This window comes from Oryctolagus cuniculus, chromosome 18, assembly GCF_051225735.1.
Source record: "Oryctolagus cuniculus isolate XC-2025 breed Fujian yellow rabbit chromosome 18, ASM5122573v1, whole genome shotgun sequence".
NCBI classification, from domain to species: domain Eukaryota; kingdom Metazoa; phylum Chordata; class Mammalia; order Lagomorpha; family Leporidae; genus Oryctolagus; species Oryctolagus cuniculus.
In genome coordinates, this window is record NC_142884.1 from 46,449,600 (window position 1) to 46,470,449 (window position 20,850).

The following is a 20,850-nucleotide window of genomic DNA, read 5'->3' on the forward strand; positions in this document are numbered from 1 at the left end:
CCTTATTGCTATACTCCCAAGTGCAATGAATGCCTCTATGGAAATTGTTACTGTTTGTAATACAATGTTTCATATAAGGATGATGATGGCTCATATTAAAAGGTGCCACTGTTTTTATTTAAACTATAAGGAGGGTTATTTACTTTTATATGAACATTTTAATATGTATTTATTAGAACATTTTCTACCAGTCTTCAACATTTAAAGACTATCAGGAGAGCATAGAATTATACTGATATACTAATTACATGGATGCTCACTAACTTAAGCCAATATTACATTGCAAGACCTAAGTAAATTTTAATGCATGGTTTTTCTTACTGCTACCGAGAATCTCAAAGGTGGTGTTTTAAAAGAGAGTCTGGTGATACAAATCAAGGCTGCCTTGTTCAACCACTTTGTCTCTTTGGATTGTTTTCAGGGAAAGGGGGATGTTAAAGGATCAGGATTTTCTGTTTTCTCTTCTTTGGTGGCGAGAAGGGGTTGGGTGCCATGCAGATAATTTTTATTCCTAGCCCAGGAGGTTAAAGTTGTAAGTTCATTTATTATTAAGAGTATTTGAAAGAATGAACTGGTGCAAGATAATTTGAGTCTGCTCTTATTAGTTAAGAGAACTAATTAAGAGCTGAAAATCATCATTCTTCAAACTATCAATGATGATACATCAGCCACTTAGAGAAAAGAGTAACAAACTCAAGAAAGAAAAAAAAAAGCAACAAAAAACATCTCTTGCATATAGAACCTGTCAAATGGTATTTGCATCTCACCAGAAAGAAAGAGGTCACGAGCTATGGGAGTCCACCGTGGGACAATCAAACATCTTGAGGTTCTTAGCAGACTCAACGTGCGCAAGGCATTGCCATGTGATAACACATTTGAAAGCCAGAATGAAATATGAGACTTTCTGTGACATAGCTCTTCTAACAAAAAACCCCAAAGATCACAGTTTCTGACTCTGGTACCCCGAGTTCTCAAACACAAAGGGATGACTTGGCCACAAACATCGTTGGCTAATGAACGTAACCCTGCGACTGTGCTTGCCGTTACTTTGGCACTAATGTGGTCTAGTAACAGATGCAACTGTAATTTGTGACTCATTTGCTACCCCATTACTGCTTAATGAAATCTAACATATCACATTAACAATACGGATAAACACTCATTCTTGATATGTGGCATTTGGCTGTTTTCATTACCACTGTAATTAACACTTGAAATATTATTTCAATAAATATTTAAAGTACTTTAAAAATGGTCAGGGTAATCATGACACAGACAGAAAACATAAAGCAAATGTGTGAATTTCAAACTCAGGATATCCTAATCCCTGTAGTGTTATCTCCAGGACAATATCTATGTGAATTGGTTTCAGGCACAATTTAGACTTTACAGCATGTGAACCTAAACTCTTCCTGAATTAGTTTGCACCCATTAAAATGTGAAAAAAACAAATAAATTTACTTTTAATGCAGTGATTGGGAAATTAGGCACACGCTAGAAGGCAGCGCATTAACATTTACTTGGGCTTTATTTTTCGTTCAAGAAAAGATGTATAGTGAAATCACTGCATACGATTACCTCTTATGCTCTAGCATAAAGCATGTCTCTTGCAAAGCAGGCCAAATTAAGGAGGTTTCCATTTTTGTTTTTGTTAATGAAGGAGAGATATATCATATATAATGTGTCCCAATGGTATAATTCTTTAAGAGGCAAATTAATTTTAGGTTAGAATTTAGTATGTTACTATGTCCTAGCCTAATAAGACAATACAATAAAAATAACACTGTTATGTATTACCAAGAAAATGCTCAAATCTTACCTCTAAAGAGAGGTAAATTATTAAATATAGACCTAAAGTGTTCGTCATGCAAAACGCTGAATATCTGAGATTATAAACAAACCATGTACGGCATCATGGCATCAACAACAACAAAAAGACACCAACTTCTGTAACTACACTGTATGATAAATATCAGAGTGATCATTTAGAGCTTGTATGATTATTTCTTATAGATACTGGCTCTTCAGTGTTTACCTTGAACATGTTAAAGTAGTATGTACACGGTTAAATACCATCTGTACTGAAATGTTCAAAACATTTGTTCCTTTTGATAAAAATGCAAATCTGGAGAACTGTTGTATCAACATATAACAGCCAATGTCTGACACGGTGAATTATCACAGCTGGAATTAAATTGTCTCTGAACAGCTGCTGGCAGTAGAGCTTTCATCAATGTTTGATTCAAATGTAGGGAAAAAAAATCCTACAGAATGAAACATCATGTTGTCCTTACAGATGGGGTTTGTGTTCATTATCACAAACAACACAGCAGCCAGTGCCAAACAATACTCCCTTATCTCCCCTGTCTTCTTGCTTAGAGAGAGGATGGTCACTGTAAAAATGATTAATCTAGGGATGCCCTTAATTCTGGATTCCCCATTTATTCTAATAATTTCTCAAAGTTAATTTCTTTCGTATCACTTGCTTCCCTGTACCAAGATCATTTACAAAGCCATTATTATTTTCATTCTCTGGGGTCAAGCTAGTTCAGTCTCCTATATCTGAATATATTTGGAAAATGAAGACTTTTTATTACATAAACCGCAAGAGGAAAGATTCCACTTGGAACAATTTCACTTGTGTTTGTTCTTGCTTTAAAATCTTAAATCTCACGCAGTCTACCATTTTTCCGAAGACATTTTCTTGCTCTGATCAAGATCAAGGACTTTCTGGAGGACAGTCCGATAGACCAGGCAGCAGTCCTAGGTCAGTAACAGGAAGCACCATAAAAACAGCAACAAGAAGCGAATGTTTGTCTCCTGTGTGCACCTGCACCTGTAAGCTGAAGGCAAACCCAGAGCCAGTGTGGCACCGTATTGAGAGGCCATCAACCAGTTTTCCTAGCTAAGGCCTTGGCGCCTGCCCATTCATTCATTCACTTGTAAAGATTTATTGAGCACCTACTATTGCCAGGCACTGTACTATGCTAAACAAGCCACCCATTTCACATTACTCCCTCAAAAACCCAAGAAACTATAACACTGCTCTGCCTCAGGGGTTCACAAACCATGCAACTTAATGAAATTAAGATTTGCAATGATCTTTTCTATTAGAAGTTTCTTCCAGGCTAGTTCACAAAATAATCATTGGCTTACATAGAAACCTAGGGTATATGTGTGCATATATTTTAATAGACTTCCTTAAGCACAAGTATTTACTTTTGTTTGCATCTATGTCTTTTTCACCAAGAAATAGGTGGGAAATGACTAATATTAACAATAGCCTATGGACAAGTGGTACAGGCATGTGAAGTTATTCTCTTTTTCTCCTTCAGAGCCATGACCTGGTGCCATCTAAGGGAGTGTGAGAAGTTTTATACCTTGCTTTTCCCTTTAAGCCTATTAAATTATCTAAATCGCATGCAAAACATGAACCGACACATTAAGACTGACACCTACCTCACCCGAAGCAAAGAAAGCGTTGTTTGCCTCAGCCATGTTCATGTAGTTATTATTATTTCCAAACTGAAAGAAAACAGATTGGTTTATGTTTAGATGGGGAGGCATGATAAAGATCTCTGGTTGTTTACCTAATACTCAGGTGTGACCTGGAAAGCATATTCATGCCACAAGATTAAGAGAGGGTTTTACCAAGATCAAATTCGAAATACGACAAAGGTTTCAAAGCACTCTACTGTACTGTCAGCTAGTTTCCCCCGAAAATAAAGGGCTGAGTTAAGCTAACTCAATCATTCTGGAAAACAGTTTTGTTTCTCATTGAGACTAATAACGAAGAGAGACAATTACAAACATTTGGCCAAATGGCCACTAGGACGTGTTGCCTCTGCATCTGGCATTGTCAGAGGTTAGAAGGAATAGAGTTTCCAAGAAAATCACCTTGACACATTTTGAAGCATGTTGGGAATTTGTAGCTCTCTTTTCAAGAACAGATGTCACAAGTGTGGGTAGGTGAAAATGTGCATTAAAGGGAATAAAATTCGATTCCCAGGACTCAAATTCTATTTTCCAGGGAATGGGGTGTGGCATGAATATAAATAAGACTAAAGAATTTTTTTTAAATCTCCAAACAGAGCTTAGAGCGATATCTATACCCATCAGAATCGCTGAAAACAGTGGTATTTAATCTCTCAATGTAACACTAAGTGCAAAGAGGTTTAGAAACTAAGCGGGATCCTATGAACACAGCAATTTTTATTTCATTCCCTAACACAATAGCCCATTCATATCATCACAAATAAGACTGTATCAGCATTTCAGACCTAAGCTCTTTACTTCTAAGGGACTTGCTATCAAAATGTAAAACTTGGATTTTGGCAGAAATGTATTTTCAGGTTCAAATGGTATAAGTAGGCACATTTTGTTGCTTTAAACATTCTGTTATCAGTCTGGCAATATGGAAAAGCTCTGAGCACAATTATCTAGAGTTATATTATTTTCATGATTTCAAACAGCCGAAGAATGTCCTTTTAATAAAGTGCATCATTCTCCTCCTTTAATGCATCAAATAGAATATAGGTTTAGTCTCCAAAGGGTGAAATTTATATTGCCACTCTATAATATAAAAACAGCTAGTAATTATGTAAGGCACAATATTCTGAGGAGATGGATGGATGGATGGATGGATCACGGATGGAGAGAAATAGGTAGATACATAGATACAAAAGCAGAGAGATCGAGGGAATAAATAGAACACAGATATAGATCCACAGATATGGAAGTCCCACATAATCCTCCTCTCAATAAACTGACAAACACTTCTTTCCAGGGGGCTCTTAGCCCCTGACTCTGAACCTATAGGACGCGTGCAAGCAGCAGGATTGACAGGCTGCACTTTATCATGTCAGGGATCCAAGAACTAAGCAGGATTTATACAAAAGACTAATAGTGCCAGAGTGCTGTTATGGCGTCCAGAAGCACAATCCCACCCTGCAGAACGACACCTAGCGCGCACAACGAGCGACCCGAAAGGCTCTTGGTGAGCACTCGGATTCATTTGGGTAAACATCCTCATAAGGATTGCTGAGAGGTATGTGAGCACTTAGGATGGATTGTTTTTCCCGGAGTCCCTGAAGGCCTGTGGTATCAAAGACATGCACATGGGTGTCTGTGCGCACACATAGCACACATACTTTTCCCATTTTCCCAAAAATGTTCAATGCACACCAGTAAAACAATGGGTTTCTGTCTTGGGATTGTTGATGAGTTAATGATGCTAAAATTAAAATCTCAGGCCTCCAATGCAATGTTCTTTTAGATATTTATGAGAACTCGGGTATTTCATGTACTAATCCTGGTCCCCCAAATTGCCTAACAGCCTGTATCACAACTTTAACGTTATTTAAATGTAGGTTTTGTTGGGGAATTAGAAATCCATTTAAGGCAAACAGCTCATTATCAGAGAGTATTTTTTTTTAAGATTAAACTCACTTATTATCTAATAGCACCTAAAACAACAAAGAAAAATAAAATGGCTATTTAACTAAGGGCCTAGCCAATTCAAAAAACAAATTAAGCTGAGAGTGAAATAAGAACTGGGTTAGAAATCCTCTTCTGAACAGTTAGTATGCGAATGTAATTACTGAAGAAACTGCAGCTAATCAGCTGTGAATTGTATCCATTAATTAGTATTTGCCCCGGAGAAATGAGAAAAATCAGTAACAACGCTGGCACGGCAGCACTGATGAGCCACGAGCGGGCCAAGCTGCGTTTCTCAAGCAGGTGGCTCCAGTGGTCCACGTAATTTGAAAAGCTCTCACCTGAAGGACTGAGCTGGAATTACAAAGCACTCCTTGCATATCTCTTGTATCTATATCAGGCCTTAATTAATGGCTTTTAATTTGGAAACACTTGGCGATCAGGCGGGAACAGTTATAAATCATTTCAAATAGAAGTCAAGGTTTCTGTTCTGTTTGGGTGAAATACCTTGACAAAGGCAGCTTCCAAGAGTGACTTGTTGCAGGCAACTGTCTTCCTCCTGCACAGCTGGCTGAGACCCTGGCTTGGGGTGATAGATTAGGCAGATAAATTGCAGGATGCCCAATTAAGTTTGCTTTTCCATGGCACAATTTTTACATTGTATAAGTATTGCTCATGTTCTGTTTGGGACATACTTATACTGAAAAAATGTCTTCTTTATTTGGGATCCAAATCTCATTGGGTGTTGTGGATATTTACGTGCTAAGTGGAGCTCCCCCAAAATGGTGACTAAACTAACCAGAATAGAAGGCTTCCCCTTCAGTGACCTTATCAAGGAAAGCTAGCTTCATTTTATTTATTTGATCTTCAAATGTGACCTACGAATCCTGCTTGACTTGTTCGCTGTTAAGAACAGATCTGACTCTGAGAGAAGTGGTCCTTTGAGAGCAGATCTCGAATATAACGACCTCAGTACAATTAACGTTAAGTGAATGGCACACAATTAGATTTACGTTCTAAGAACAGTGACATCAGGAAACACACTGCACTCAAAACACCTCCAGGTCCGTAGCAGAGGGGACTTAACAGTGTTCACCACTGTCTCCCTGAGAATTAACAATGCCTGGCATACTTCAGGCCCTGGGGGTGAAGGTTGATCAAACCTCAACTAGAGTGCTACATAATCAAACATCCTGGGGTCAGCATTGTGGCATAGGGTATTAAGCCGCCTCCTGCAATGCCTGCATCCTATATGGGCATCGGTTCGAGCCCTGGTTGCTCCACTTCTGATCCAGCTCTCGCTAATGGGCCTGGGAAAGCAGCAGCAGATGGCCCAAGTGCTTGGGCCCCTGCACCCATGTAGGAGACCCAGAAGAAGCTCTTGGCTCCTGGCTTTGGCCTGCATCAGTGGCCATTTAGGGAATGAACCAGCAGATGGAAGATCTTTATCTCTGCCTCTCCCTCTCTCCCTCCCTGTAACTCTGCCTTTCAAGTAAATAAATAAATCTTAAAGAAAAAAAATCAAACATCCTAACTAGGGTCATTTATCCCTTAGTTCTTACAGTGCTGAATAACAACAATGAGTGCTTAGGTCACTAAAACCCTCTACCTACATTATTTAATCTAATTTTCTAAAACAAGGCTAAATGTAATCTGCTTTCCCAACAGCCAATAAGATCAATATAATTATTACCTCCATTTTCTAGAGCAGTAGACTAAGGGTACTGGGGTCAAGTATGTTGCCCAGGATAATAGATTCTCTTCTACATCACCATCTGTATCAATTACATTCCAGTATCTACAAAAACATGAGTATTTCACTCAGTGATCAGTTCCACCTGAAATTACTGTTCTCTTTCTCAGAGCTGGAGATTCCCGGAGAGTATTTCAAAGTACCTGAGTCTAATAAAATGTTCCTCAGGTACCTTTGGAAAAGGATGCCCTTCTTTCTTCATTTTTAATTAACTAATTAGCTAATTAATTAATTGAATGGCAGAAAAAAAGGAACAGGGAGAGAGAGAGAGAGAGCACGCGCACCTCTACCTCCTGGTTCACTCCCCAAATGCCCACAAGGGCTAGGGCTGAAGCCAGCAGCTGGTATTCAACCCAGGTCTCCCATGCAGGTAGCAAGAACCAATCACTTAAGCCATCACTGTTGCCGCAGGGTGCGTGTGAGCAGGAAGCCGGGACTTGAACTCAGGCATGATATGAGATGCAGATACAGGCATCCCAACCCCTGTCTTCATCCCCAGGCCAAACGCCTGCCCCCTGCGCTCTCTTTGATGAGTCGCAATGGCCAATTCCAACTGCTTGAAAGAGCACAGGCCAGGGGTAACAGCGACCGGGGGCAGGGGCATTCGGTTTCCAGGAGGTGCACTGGTGGTCCTGGGCCCCTGTCTTCTTTGATAAGCTCTAATAGATGTGATCCCCAAAGATAGAATCCCCAAAGATAGCCTTATAAAGCAGAACTAAATTACTCTGCATGTCGAACTGCAGTATCTTAATAATTTCATAAAAGAACATCTTCATTGTACTTGGAGGTAGATTTGCTTTTCCGGCTTGATGAATAATTATAGCTTCAGCAAATACCATTTATGAAGGACATCAATTAAAAAGGAGCATTGCCGGATTTTTTTTTTTTTTTAGAAATGTATTAAAGACGGTCGTGTCCGTGGCCTGTCTGACCGTGTGAAGTGCCACAGTAAATTAATGCAGATTGCTAAGTCTGGCTCATCCAGCAAAGAGCCTGGAAGAAAAGTGCAGCAGCAGAGACAAAATCCCATCTGTAATCACAAGACGAATACTTCAGCCTGATGAGTCCACACAACATCATTTTCCCCGAAATTATTTTGACACCCATGTGAAGAATTGTATAGACTTCTAATAAAGCAGCATTAACTACAGGGTCTCAAACAGCTAAATGGCACAAATTTAATCCTAAAAAAAAAAGATAATCCTTCGAAATTCTCTTTTCTGTTTTCCCATTAGATTTGTTAGCAGGCACCATCCAATTTGATGCCTCACTACGGACATCTGTCAAGTTGCTTACACAAATGAACTGTGCCATTATGGACCAAGTGTGCTGAGCACAGGCGCACGACGCAAAGCGGTGCTGCAGAATCCACACTCTTGAAGGCTCTGTTCACTACCTCCTGGAAAAAGCTTACCAGAGGTAGGCAAGTCCAACCATTTTCAGCAGTGGTAATCCCTCTCAAGATACAAAACCCAAAGGAGTGAAAACAAGACCAATAGGGCCAGTTATGAGGGGTCTTCAGAAAGTTCATGGAAAAATTTTATTGTGGAAAAACTACACATGGATTTCTGAAAACCTTCCAAATAACCTTTTAATACCATTTTCCCATGAAAATTCACATAATTCTGCTAAGGATGTGTAAGCTATTCTACACAGAGACGTATACACACACTCAAACTCCTAGATGACTATCTTCAGAGCACCAGGCTCATACACCCAATTACCTGTAGCACTTCTACTTGGATGTCAACATACATTACAAACATGCGCCCAAAACTGAACGCCACATTTCCCCCAAGCCTATCGTGGGGAAGCATTCGGTTCTGGTGACTCATGCCAAAAGTCACTGTTGCATCATTCTTTCTCTCTCCCTCCCTCCCCAAATCAAATCATCAAAAGACCGCGGGCCAGCCTTCTAGTTAGACCCAAAACAGATCACCTGTCTATACCTCCATCTGGGGTCCAAGCCATCCAATCCATCCTGGAACAGTGTAGCAGCCTCTTAGCAGGTTCCTCTGGCTCCACCATACACTCAGCAGGTTATACTCAGAGGCACCCTTCAAAAATCCACGTCAGACCATGCCACTCTTCTACTGTAAACTCTCCATCGGCTCCCCGCTGACTCCGGGAAGACACCCACCACCTTACAATGGCCTGTGTTCCTTCCCTAACCTCTTGGCCAGCCTTGTTCTCCTGCTCCATTCCAGGCTGCTGGCCCCCTTGCTGTCCCTCACACCACTCAGATTCCATGTCAAGGTCTCTGCACTGGCTGCATCTTCTGCCTGGACCACTGTCCCTCAAGACGTCCCCATGGCTTACTCATTCCCTTCCTTTCATCTTTTTTCATTGACCACCCTATCAAACGTCTCTGAATCCCCAACCCCCGTATCTTCCACACATTTGTCCTTCTTTCCCCACTCTATTTGAGCCACTAACACTTTCAACGTCACAGATGTAGTTACTGTCTTTCTCCCCTACTAGAATATAAACTCATTGAGAATGAGAATGTTTTGCCTGTCTTTTACACTGATGTCCCAGTGCCTACTATTTGGTAAACAGAAGGTGTTTAGTAAATATCTACTGAATTGAGTGAACACATTCCTGGTGTGAACTGATGTGAAATGATACTCGGAAGTGTTCTCCAAGTCCATCAGGGAGCAACATAAATTCTTGAAATTCAAGTGAAAATGAGAAGCCCAGAAGCTACCACTACTGGTCTTTCCCCAAACCACACGTAGGGGGAAAAAGTGGTAATAGGAAACTTTAAATATTCTAACAAAAGTAATATTTTAAACTCTAGAGACATCTAGCTAGAAAAGTGCTTTATTACAGAGCATGCACTAAGCACTTCAAGGGGAGGAATCATTGCACACACAGGTAACTGTAGTTGGCAACAATTAACTGCGTGTTCCAAAGGAGCCAGTAGAGAAGACATTGAATGTTCCCAAAACAAAGAAGTGATCAATGTCTAGGGTGACAGATATGCCAAGTATCCTGATCTGATCACTACACACTGTATACATGTATTGAAAGGTCACACCGTACCTCATAACTATGCACAAGTATTACGTGTCAATGAAAATTTTTAAAATGTGTAAGGTGGTTGGTTAACCTGGTGGTTAAAATGCCAGTAAAATTGACCATGTTCCATATCATACTGTGGGGCTGGGTACTCAGCTCTGGCTCCTGACTCCAGCTTTTTGCTAATGTACTCTGGGAGGCACCTACGATGGCTTAAGTCCTTGGGTTCTGGCCACCCACAAGGGAGAAGTGGGTTTAGTTCTTGGTTCTGGGCATCCACCCAGCCATGATCATTGCAGGCATTTAGGGAGTAAATCAGCAGACAACAGCTCTGTCTCTGTCTCTCAAATCAATCAATCACATTTAAATATATTTATACAAGAAAACTGCACAAGCTTTTTAATAGACAAGTTATAGGGTCTTAGGTGGTAGGATGAGTGCCTCAGATGGTTGAACACAAACTGCAATGAACAGCACAGATTCTGGCCTGTAGGCAATACTAGGTGGAGAGAGAATGAAGTCTAATGCCTTTGGGGGCAAGGACTCAAGTACTAAGTTTGACAGTTGATTCCTTTTTTTTTTTTTTTTTAAGATTTATTTTATTTATTTGAAAAACAGTTACAGAGAGAGGTAGAGACAGAGAGAGAGGTCTTCCATCTGCTGGTTCACTCCCCAAATGGCTGGAGCTGGGCCCATCCAAAGCCAGGCGCCAGGAGCTTCTTTTGATCTCCCACATGGGTGCAGGGGCCCAAGCATTTGGACCATCCTCTGCTGCTTTTCCAGGCCCATTAGCAGGGAACTGGATTGGAAGTGGAGCAGCCAGGACTCGAACCGGCACTGGCACTGCACATCAGGGCTTTGACCCACTGCGCCACAGTGCTGGCCCCAACAGCTGATTCTTCATTCTAATTTATGATATCTTCTTTTTAAAAATCAAACTCTCTATAGTCCAAGTCAGTGTTTCTTCAAGCATTGTGCCAAGGACCACAGAGTGACCAGATGGCTGTGATAAATGCAAGTTAACTAATCCCCACCCTAGATTTACCAGGGCAGTGGAGCCCTAATGCCTGTATTTTTACCCAGCTCTCGAAAACTCCAAAGCACATGAATATTTGAGACTTAGTAACTTGGTTCATTTTGGACTAATGTAAAAATTTCTTTTTTAAAATGAACTTTTCTGTACACATAAGGATGATTTTATGGAAACGCTGATGTAGCACAAGCTGTTTATGGTGATAAAGGCTTAGCTTGAATATTTACCCTCTCTCCTCACCTTTCTCCCACACAGCACAATGACATCACCAGTGAGGTGAGTGCCCAGGCTCTCTGAGCCTTACCACCAGGAGGAATGGCAGGAAGGTCCTAAGCTGGCCCAGGTAGGGATCCACGTTCCACTGTTAGATTTCTCAGCAAGCTCTGGGGACCCACACAAGCAACAACAGTGCCAGATATCCGGACCCAACTCAAACACAGGGGCCTTTGGACTTGCATGAACTGGACACACTGGAGTCTGACAATCGTATCACCATCTGGACTTGTTAAAAGTGGTGAGGGGAAAAAAATCCTCTCAAACCCAACTGTTTGATATTAGAAAAACAAATATTAGGACAGGAAGAGGGAATACGAAATTTCCCGAATCAAGGATCTTACTGCTTTCTGTTTTCTGTTTAAGCAAAAAGAGAGCGATCTTTGGGATTAGCCAAGCAACCAACATTCAGAGAAGGAGAAAAGAAGGCTTTTGACTTTCTGAAACACACACCAACAAAAAAGCCGATGGTCACACACACCCTTGTGACCACGTCTTTGGCACAACTGCTCTCTTGCTCCTAAGAGCCTTACTAACATTTAACTTGGCACCTATTAGATGCTAATGGGATACACTTGTGTTTGGGGAACAGACCTATTTCCCTGTAGATGAAAAGAAGTACGAGATCTGATTGTTGCTTTTAAGTGACAACAACTCAGTTGGGGAATGAGGGGACAAAGAAAATGTATCCACTTGAGGACCAAAGAGATGACAAATGGCTGTAAAGTTAGGAAAAGAAGGAATGAGAAAAGAATGCTCTCTCCAAGGGACAAGTCTTGGGCCAAGGAAGAAGCAGAAGGAGAGACCAGGACGAGATTGGAATGACTGAAGATGCAGACCTAATTGTGTACAGATTCTGTTTAAAACACAAAGCAGAGAGAAATCTGCTACAGCAGGAGAAGTAATTAGAGAGAAAGTGGATAGGCAGGTTTTGGTGGGCCCTGATGGCCAATCTACACGCTCTGAAATGCCTTACAGAGGACGATTCATGAAGGATTTGTTGGAGGAAGAAGGCAGAGGAATGTAAAAGCCACACTTGAGCACACCAACCATCAGAGGTACACCCATTGGTAACAGGAGACTCTAAAGGCAAAGTGATAAATGAAGAAAGTTTCAAAGCTAGCATGAGGTCACTTTACCATGAGTCAGACTGTTTTGAATTCTAATCCTACTATACTAGTTGTGGGATGGCAGGCAAGGGTTACCTGTCTCAAGTTCAAGTTCAAATTGCAGCTGAGCTACTTGCTAACCCAAGTTATTTAGCCTTCAGGTGCTTCAGATTCCCCACCTACAAGACAGACATAAGAACAGTATTTGCCTCCTCCTTGGGACTTTGATGATTAAATCTGCTAGTACCTATAAAGCCAGGTGTTTCACAGAGAAAATGTTCTCCATCTGTACTAATGGCCGAAATGCTATTTTAATGAGCCTTGCAGAAAAACAGACCAAGGAGATGTTTTACCATCTGCCATGACTTAGGTGTGTGCAGGAGAGTTTTTCTACTTAAAGAACTCTAATGGTTTTCGAGTAAAATCCAAATCCCTTTGCATGGGCAACAAGGCCCTAGATGATTTGGCCATTGGCTCCTCCTCTAAACTCTCTTCTGGGGGGGCTGTTCTCACAAGGCCCCAGACACACCATGACGGCTGTCCCTCAATCCTTTCCCTGGGCCACGTCACCTGCTATTCACCTTGCTTGGGCCACTGCCCCTCTATCCTTAGTATTATTAGGTTTCTGCTCAGTATGCCCTCCCCAGGGAAGCCTCCCAGATCAGCTTAGCTAAAATGATATGCACATCATATCCGGGCTCTTGCCCCCTCCCCTGATTTAAATCTCATCCAAGACATAAAGTCACTCATCACTGACTTCACTGCATTTATTTATTTACTGTGGGTCTCCCTTCTGCCATGGACACCCCATGATGGCAAGGTGTTCCTCGGGTTCAGTACTGTTTCCTCTGGCTTCAGAAAAATGTCTGTCCCACAGCAGGTGCTCAGGTCATATGCACTGAAGCCATGAGTGGATGAGTGAGCCACAGAGATCCAAGTTCAAATGCCAGCTCTACCACTTACAAGCAAGTGTTATCAGGAAGTTGCTTCAGACCCATTCTGAACCTCTGGTTCCCCATTTCTAAGGATGAGAGGAGAGAATTTTGTGGGACTAGGCTGTGTAAGAAAAAGTAAGGCAACACCACACCTACAGAAGAAGAACTTGATAAACGTCAAAACATTCAGAGTGAGGATCCTGGGAAGGTAGGAAATTAATAATCTGGGAGTAATAAATGAGTTATTGAAACATCCAGTGTAATTTTTATTATGTACCTACTAAAAGCCACAAAGGAAGATACTGGGTTTTAAAAAGTGAATAAGGCTCAGTTTCTATTCAGAAGAGCTCTAATAGAAAAAGAGATACAATTCTACATGGCAGGTGCTACACCGGGGATGTATGCAAAATACTATCCCTGGATCAGCAGAAGGATTCAACCGGAAGAGCCATTTGATGAGGTCTTGAAGGATGGGTAGGAGCGTGACTGAGAGATGAAAGCACTCTGGTAGAGAAAGCTACTTGGACAAAAGCCTATTGTCATAAAAATGGCCCCACCAGACCGAGCAAAGGGGATGCTCATGTTCTCAGCAACGAGAACGGAGGGAGGGTTGGTGGGGAGCCAGCGGGTGTAGACCATGCTCTGGGAGGTTTCGCTTGAATATGTTTATGGATAAAAGGAGACTTGTACCTGTTTGTAGCTAGGAGAATGACTGATCACAAAGAAGACCGGCCCACAATGTGAGAAGGTAAGATGTGGGGTACACCTTTCAGAAGGGCTACTCTTCCATATCATCTATCATATTCCTCAAAGTGGTAGGCATCACCTGCAACAGCAGCTTATCAAAGGCGACGCACTTGGTCAAGTTTGGTTTGAGAGAAACAGTGACATGACAGCTAAGAGTGACCACGCCTGAATGGAAAAGGTGGCTGCTTTCTTTGATGTCTCCAGAAGAACCAGAAAAACCACCTCCTCAAGCCCACAAGACAGGACATTAACATGCAAATTCCCTTCACTAGAAGTACATCTCTTAGATTTAGAAAGGTCTGTTACCCATGAGAAATTCTAATTTCACCAGGAGGAATAACAGCTGTCATCTGCCATGGGCACTTTAGTGTGAATTGGTTTATAGTCAGCCATCCCACGGATGCACACAGTAGGTACTGTCTTCAAGGATGCTCAGAAAACAACTCCTATCAAAGTCTTTATTGGTACCACTGTGGCTGGGCTGTGTTCTCCTCCATACTCCAAGGCAACCCGGATGCCACTCAACACCATTCAAATATCTATTTCAGTGTGTCTTCCTCCTTGACTCCTTGAGAGCAGACCTTGCGCCTTGCTGCTCACTGTGGTGCCAGGGGTTTGGCACATAGTAGGTACTCAATGCAACAGCTTCAAGATCAACCTCAGGGGTATCTGTGATTGGCAGTCTCAGTGTGAGTAAAGACCTGTATTACTAAGTCATTTATTTTGGAGTAAGCCATTTATTATTTTCATTTTTTGCAAGAGGATGCGTATGACTCAGACCACATCAAATTCAGGTGAACCAGTATTATCATGGTTTCCCAAAGTACTGCTGAGCCTTACAACAAAATAAAAGCAAACAGTTACAGAAGATAAAATCTGAGTAGCATTCCCACATGGCCGGACTCTGTAGTTCCTGCCACAATCAATGACTAAGAAGCTTGGAGACTATGTGCTGGAAACAAACTTAGGGTCCCTGTTGGCAGGGCAATGTATGCTGAATACCCACCGGAAGTCCCCCCAGGACTGCTTCTTGCATAACCATATGTAATTTCAAACACAAATAATGGGAACACCAAATTAACTCAAATGCCTCTCAGTATTTTCTAAATGAAAACTTTTAATTAATTACAAATTCCTCTAGTTCAGTAACCAAACTCTACCAACCAATGATAAAAACATGTGCTCTTCAGTTTCAATCAATCCCTCTAATTATGATTTGGTATAAAATCCATCAAAATATCAGTGACTTCCTATATTACCTTCCATTCTTTGATCTCTGAAGTATAAAATGTAATGCTCTTAAGCCATAATCATGTTCAGGCACCTAAAACAAATACACCTATATATGGACACCAATAAAGCTATAGATATTTAGATCAGTGATTCTTAACTGGGGGCAATTTTGTTCCCCAGAGGAAATTCATCATGTCTGAAGTTTTTATTGTCATGCCTAGAAAGTGCTTCTAGCAACCAGTGGGTAAAGGCCAGGGATGATGCTAAACATGCTATAACATACAGGACAGCCCCTTACCCCAACAAGGAACTATTCTGGACAAAATGCCAGTCAAGACTGAGAAACCCTGATCTAGATCAAGCCATACAGTAAGCATAAATAAAAGGTACTTTGAGTATTTAAAATATGTATTACAGCTTGATGGTTTCCACACAGCCAAACACACTCAGTGTTCTATCTTCAAGAAGGCATTATGCTGACTTTGGATATATCTACTTAAAAGATTATTCACTGCAATCAAGGATTATCTTAAATGTGTCTCAAATATGTATCAACTTGTTGGTTGTCAGCTATGAAGCTTTCCATTTATATAAATACCCAGTTGCCTTTTTTTTACCCCTGCTGAGAATTAAGTCAAGAAATAGAAACAGTTTAACATGTTCTTGACTACCATTTTAAAAGCATCAATAAACCCATAAATTCCTCCTGAAGTATTAGAAGTGAGTCAATGTGTTTATTTTCCAGTCTTAATCATACTTGATAAAACAAATACCCAAAGCCTACTTAGCTCAAAGCTCATCAGTGAGAAGTTCATACAATCAGTTACACAGAACATGACTCTGAGGTCTGTAGTGTCAACTAATTCACATCTATCATTGTTTAAGGGTAAGTCTCAGATTCTTGATGAGAAATTATAAGAATCTATGAAAAACCTCTGGTACTAATCTATCTAATGTAACACACCACGGCTAGTGTATTAAAGTGTAGAGGCAACAATATCCTGATTACATACATTGCACTGTGATTTTCTGATTGCCGAGTTCTGCAGGGACTTTTTACCAGATGGGTGATCGTATAGCTTTCATTAGTTCTCTGTATGTTACCAGTTATGTTTGCTACATAAAACCTTTTACTAGGAAAGGGCTCACATTCGGCTCTAAATCCCACTTCTGATGAGGTCTTTGGGCAGGAGGGAGGGAAACCGCATCTCTTCCAACCTCCTAGTCCAAAATCTGTAACTGAAGATTATTTTAAAAGGAGGATTTTTTTCTAAATTTATATTTTAATTAGTTTAAGTATGAGGTTATTTAAACATAACTTGAAGACAAATAATAGCATTCAATGGAAAGCCAAGACACTCTGGCAAAAAAAAAAAAAAAAAAAAAAAGAGAGAGACCTAAATGAAAGATCTCTGTGAGTGAGATCCCAGTGGAAAGAATGGCCATCAAAGAAGGAGGTACCTTTCTCTGAAGGGAGGAGAGAACTTCCACTTTGACTATGACCTTGTCTAAATAAAATCGGAGTTGGCAAACTCAAAAGGCTTCCATAGCCTTGGCAACTCATGACAAGAGCCTAGGGGGATTAATGACGCCATAAACAAGAGTGTCAATTGTTAAGTCAACAACAGGAGTCACTGTGCACTTACTCGCCATGTAGGATCTCTGTCCTTAATGTGTTGTACAATGTGAATAAATGCTATAACTAGTACTCAAACAGTACTTTACACTTTGTGTGTCTATGTGGGTGCAAACTGTTGAAATCTTTACTTAATATATACTCAATTGATCTTCTGTATATAAAGAGAATTGAAAATGAATCTTGATGTGAATGGAATGGGAGAGGGAGCGGGAGAGGGGAGGGTTGAGGGTGAGAGGGAAGTTATGCGGGGGGAAAAACCACTGTAATCCAAAAGCTGTACTTTGGAAATTTATATTTATTAGCTAAAAGTTAAAAAAAAAATAGTAGCACTCAGTCACAATATGAATATGAACCTGCTATACAACGCAAATATATTTTAGGGTTTTGTATAAATAACCAGGAGTCTAAGTATTCCTAAACAAGGAAGTCATTTTTATTATTAGGATCTCACTCATCATATACTAACACATCCAACAGTACCTTACCATTCCCTTACATAATTTAAATAGATGTGATTACACAGCAATTTGCAAGCAGCCCTTCTTAAATCATATATCAAATTTGACTCACTTCAGCGAAAACCAAATTCTATTCCAGAAGAGTGACTCACTGCATTTAGGCAAACTACATCAAGTTGTAAATGCAAAAGTGACCAAAAGGGAGGCAAAGCAGATGCCAAAATTCTTAAAATAATCACAAGGAAATCAATTAAGTTGTATTTTAAGCTAAAGACAGTACAGATACTATCGAAACATTTATTAAACCCTCTTCATATGTCACAGTTTAAATATAACCTATCTGGGGAGAAAATTCTTGCTTAGAAACTTCTCTAAAAAATAGGAAAGTGACTTGACTTGAAAGTGAAATGTGCACATATTTTATTTAGTGAAATTCTTTAACAAGGGGTAAATATTACCAACCTGTCCTGAATCCATTTATTCCTAACAAAAAGAACTTTTTTCTTCATTGCCACTAGTGGAAGAATATATATGGCACATAGGAAAAATTACTGCACATTCCACAGTGCTGGTTAATAACTGAGGGGGAAAAGTAGAATCCATCTATAAAGCTGATCTATAAATTTCTTTGGCCATAATAAAAATAAGTTAGAGGTATGATTTTCTTCTTAAAAAACTGCAGTTGCCGTCCTATCAAGATTAATACCAAAAATAGCCCCCGTATCATAGGGCCCCGGGGATACGTAACAGATTCCAATAGGGATGTCCATCTGACACCAGCCATAAGCTGCTTCCCAGCTCCACTGTGCTACACACTGCACACCGCCCCGCACAGCAACCACGCCTTCCAGCACAATGCATCTCACCCACACTGTCTTGTATGCATGTAGTAATGATGGCAGCAGGATTCAGCAAGAGGTGAACTGCATATCCTCGTGCACAACTGGGAGGAAACAGGGGACATCTAAAAAGGAGGCTCTCAACCTAAAAGAGCAGAATTTTCTGTAGGAAAATAGACCTTCCAGCGATAACAGAAAATAAGTTGCAATAAGTCAAATTCTTGACTCTTGCATTGACTCAAAGAGCTGAGAAAAAGACCATGTGCTTACCTCATTCTAGCACCTCACAACTCTACACTTCCTTCAGGGGCCTACGCATCTCTGTTGGGGCAAAATGATAACTTTTTTTGCACTACTAGAGAGGGTAACTTTGAGTACAAGAAAAGTAACTGCACCAAAGAGATGATCTTTAACTTCCCAGCGGTAGAACTCAACATAGCGCTTAATGTGATCATTTGGAACTACACTGTATTGCTTTCTGACAAATACTGACCAAGATATTCTCGTGCTGCCCTGACAAATCTGAATGACAGAAGGTCCAGATAACAACATGGAGCTTTCTTCTTCTTCTTCTTTTAAGATGTATTTATTTGAGAGGTAGAGTTACAGATAGAGGGAGAAACAGAGAGAAGTCTTCCATCTGCTGGTTCACTCCCCAAATGGCTGCAATGGTTGGAGCTGGGACAATCCGAAGTCAGGAGCCTGGAGCTTCTTCCAGGTCTCCCATGTGGGTGCAGGTGTCCAAGCCCTTGGGCCATCTTCTACTGATTTCCCAGACCATCAGTAGGGAGTTGGATTGGAAGTGGAGCAGCCAGGACTCAAACCGGCTTCCAAATGGGATGCCAGCACTGCAGACAGATGCTTAACCTGCTACGCCACAGTGCCGGCCCATGGGGTTTTCAAACATAGAGTAGTTATGGAAGCAGAAACATATTTTTGACATTCACTAAAATGTAATATTTGCTTAATTAATTAAATAATTGTAACTGAGAGGCAAAGAAACAGACAGTTCTCCCGTGTGCTGGTTTATCCCCCAAGTGTCCACAAAGGGGTTGGGCCAGATGTAGGCTACACTGAAGCCAGGATCCAAGAATATAATCCAGATCCCCCACAGGGGTGGCGGAGACCCAACTACTTGAACCATCACCTAAACCTCCTCCTAGGGTGGGCACGAGCAGGAAGCTGGAATCACCCTCAAATGTAATATGTTTTAAATGGGGCCTGAAGTTCACCAAATCTTATACACTCCAGTACTGCAGAAAAATGTTCTTAATTCATCAAGGTCTTTCCAAGAGTTTTCTTGCACCAATGATAAACATTCTAGAAAAGTTATATGCCTCAAATGTATTGATTTTATTTTAAACAATTCTTAAGTGATTTGAATGACACAGAAAATGGTCATGGTTTAACACAAAATATGATAGAAAGCCATATTCGGAGTGACAGAGGTTTTTTCTGTTGTTCTTCTATGCTCACCACACTTTATAAAATTAGCACCAACTAGTTCTATAGGCACAAAAATACGTATTTGCAATGGAATAGCTCAAGAAGGATTTCCATAATCTCTCTCAGCAGAAAGCATGTGCATTGACACAAACCGTGGGGCTGGCATGGTGGCACAGTGATTTAACCTGAAGCCTATATCACCAACACTCCATCTGAGCATGGGTTCAAGTCCTGGGTGCCTCATTTCCGATCCAGCTCCCTGTAAATGTGCCTGAGAAAGCAGAGGAAGATGGCCCAAGCATCTGAGCCCCTGCATCCATGTGGGAGACACAGAGGGAGACCCATTTGGGGAATAGAATCAGCAGATGGAAGTCCTCTCTTTCTCCTTTTCTGTTTATCTCTGTCTCTCTCTAACTCTTTCAAATAAATAAATAAATCTTTTAAAGAATAATAAAATAGAGAGAATACCATGTGAACAAATAAAGATGGTCTCCACTTTCATGGAACACCTAAGTAAGCATGAGGAAATAAGATAGTAATCAATAATCATATAAATGAGTAGATGCATGAATGCAAAATATTACCCATTATGTATGTGAAGAAGAAAGATACAGAGAAGCTGATCAATGACAGTGAGTCCTGGCAGACCAGTTAGGCAAGCAGTGCACCAGATCAGATGAGCGGTGATGCTGCAAAACCTCAGGTTGTAATGGAGCGGAAGGGGAACGTTGAGGCCCAGGGATTTTCATGGACGTGTTTTCCCTGGACTTGATGGTGAGCAGACAAGAGTGAGAAAGATGTGACCGTCAAGGGAGATGACCAGGTTTGGACCCAGCCTAACTGGATATGTGACAATGCTATTTATTGGAACAGGGGAAGCTGAATGGAGCCATCCTTTGAGAGGCGGGCTGCAGCATGGGTGTATTTT

General features: G+C 40.9%; 1 protein-coding gene across 2 annotated transcripts in view; it reads right to left on the reverse strand.

Moving 5' to 3' along the window:
• TOX3 (TOX high mobility group box family member 3) overlaps window positions 1–20,850 on the reverse strand; it is a 114,609-nt gene that overhangs the window by 27,216 nt on the left and 66,543 nt on the right. For both annotated transcript variants that reach the window (XM_070062678.2, XM_051846759.3), the window contains exon 2: window positions 3,460–3,525. In XM_070062678.2, coding sequence (XP_069918779.1) covers window positions 3,460–3,525 — 66 coding nt within the window. The remainder of the gene's footprint in view (window positions 1–3,459; window positions 3,526–20,850) is intronic.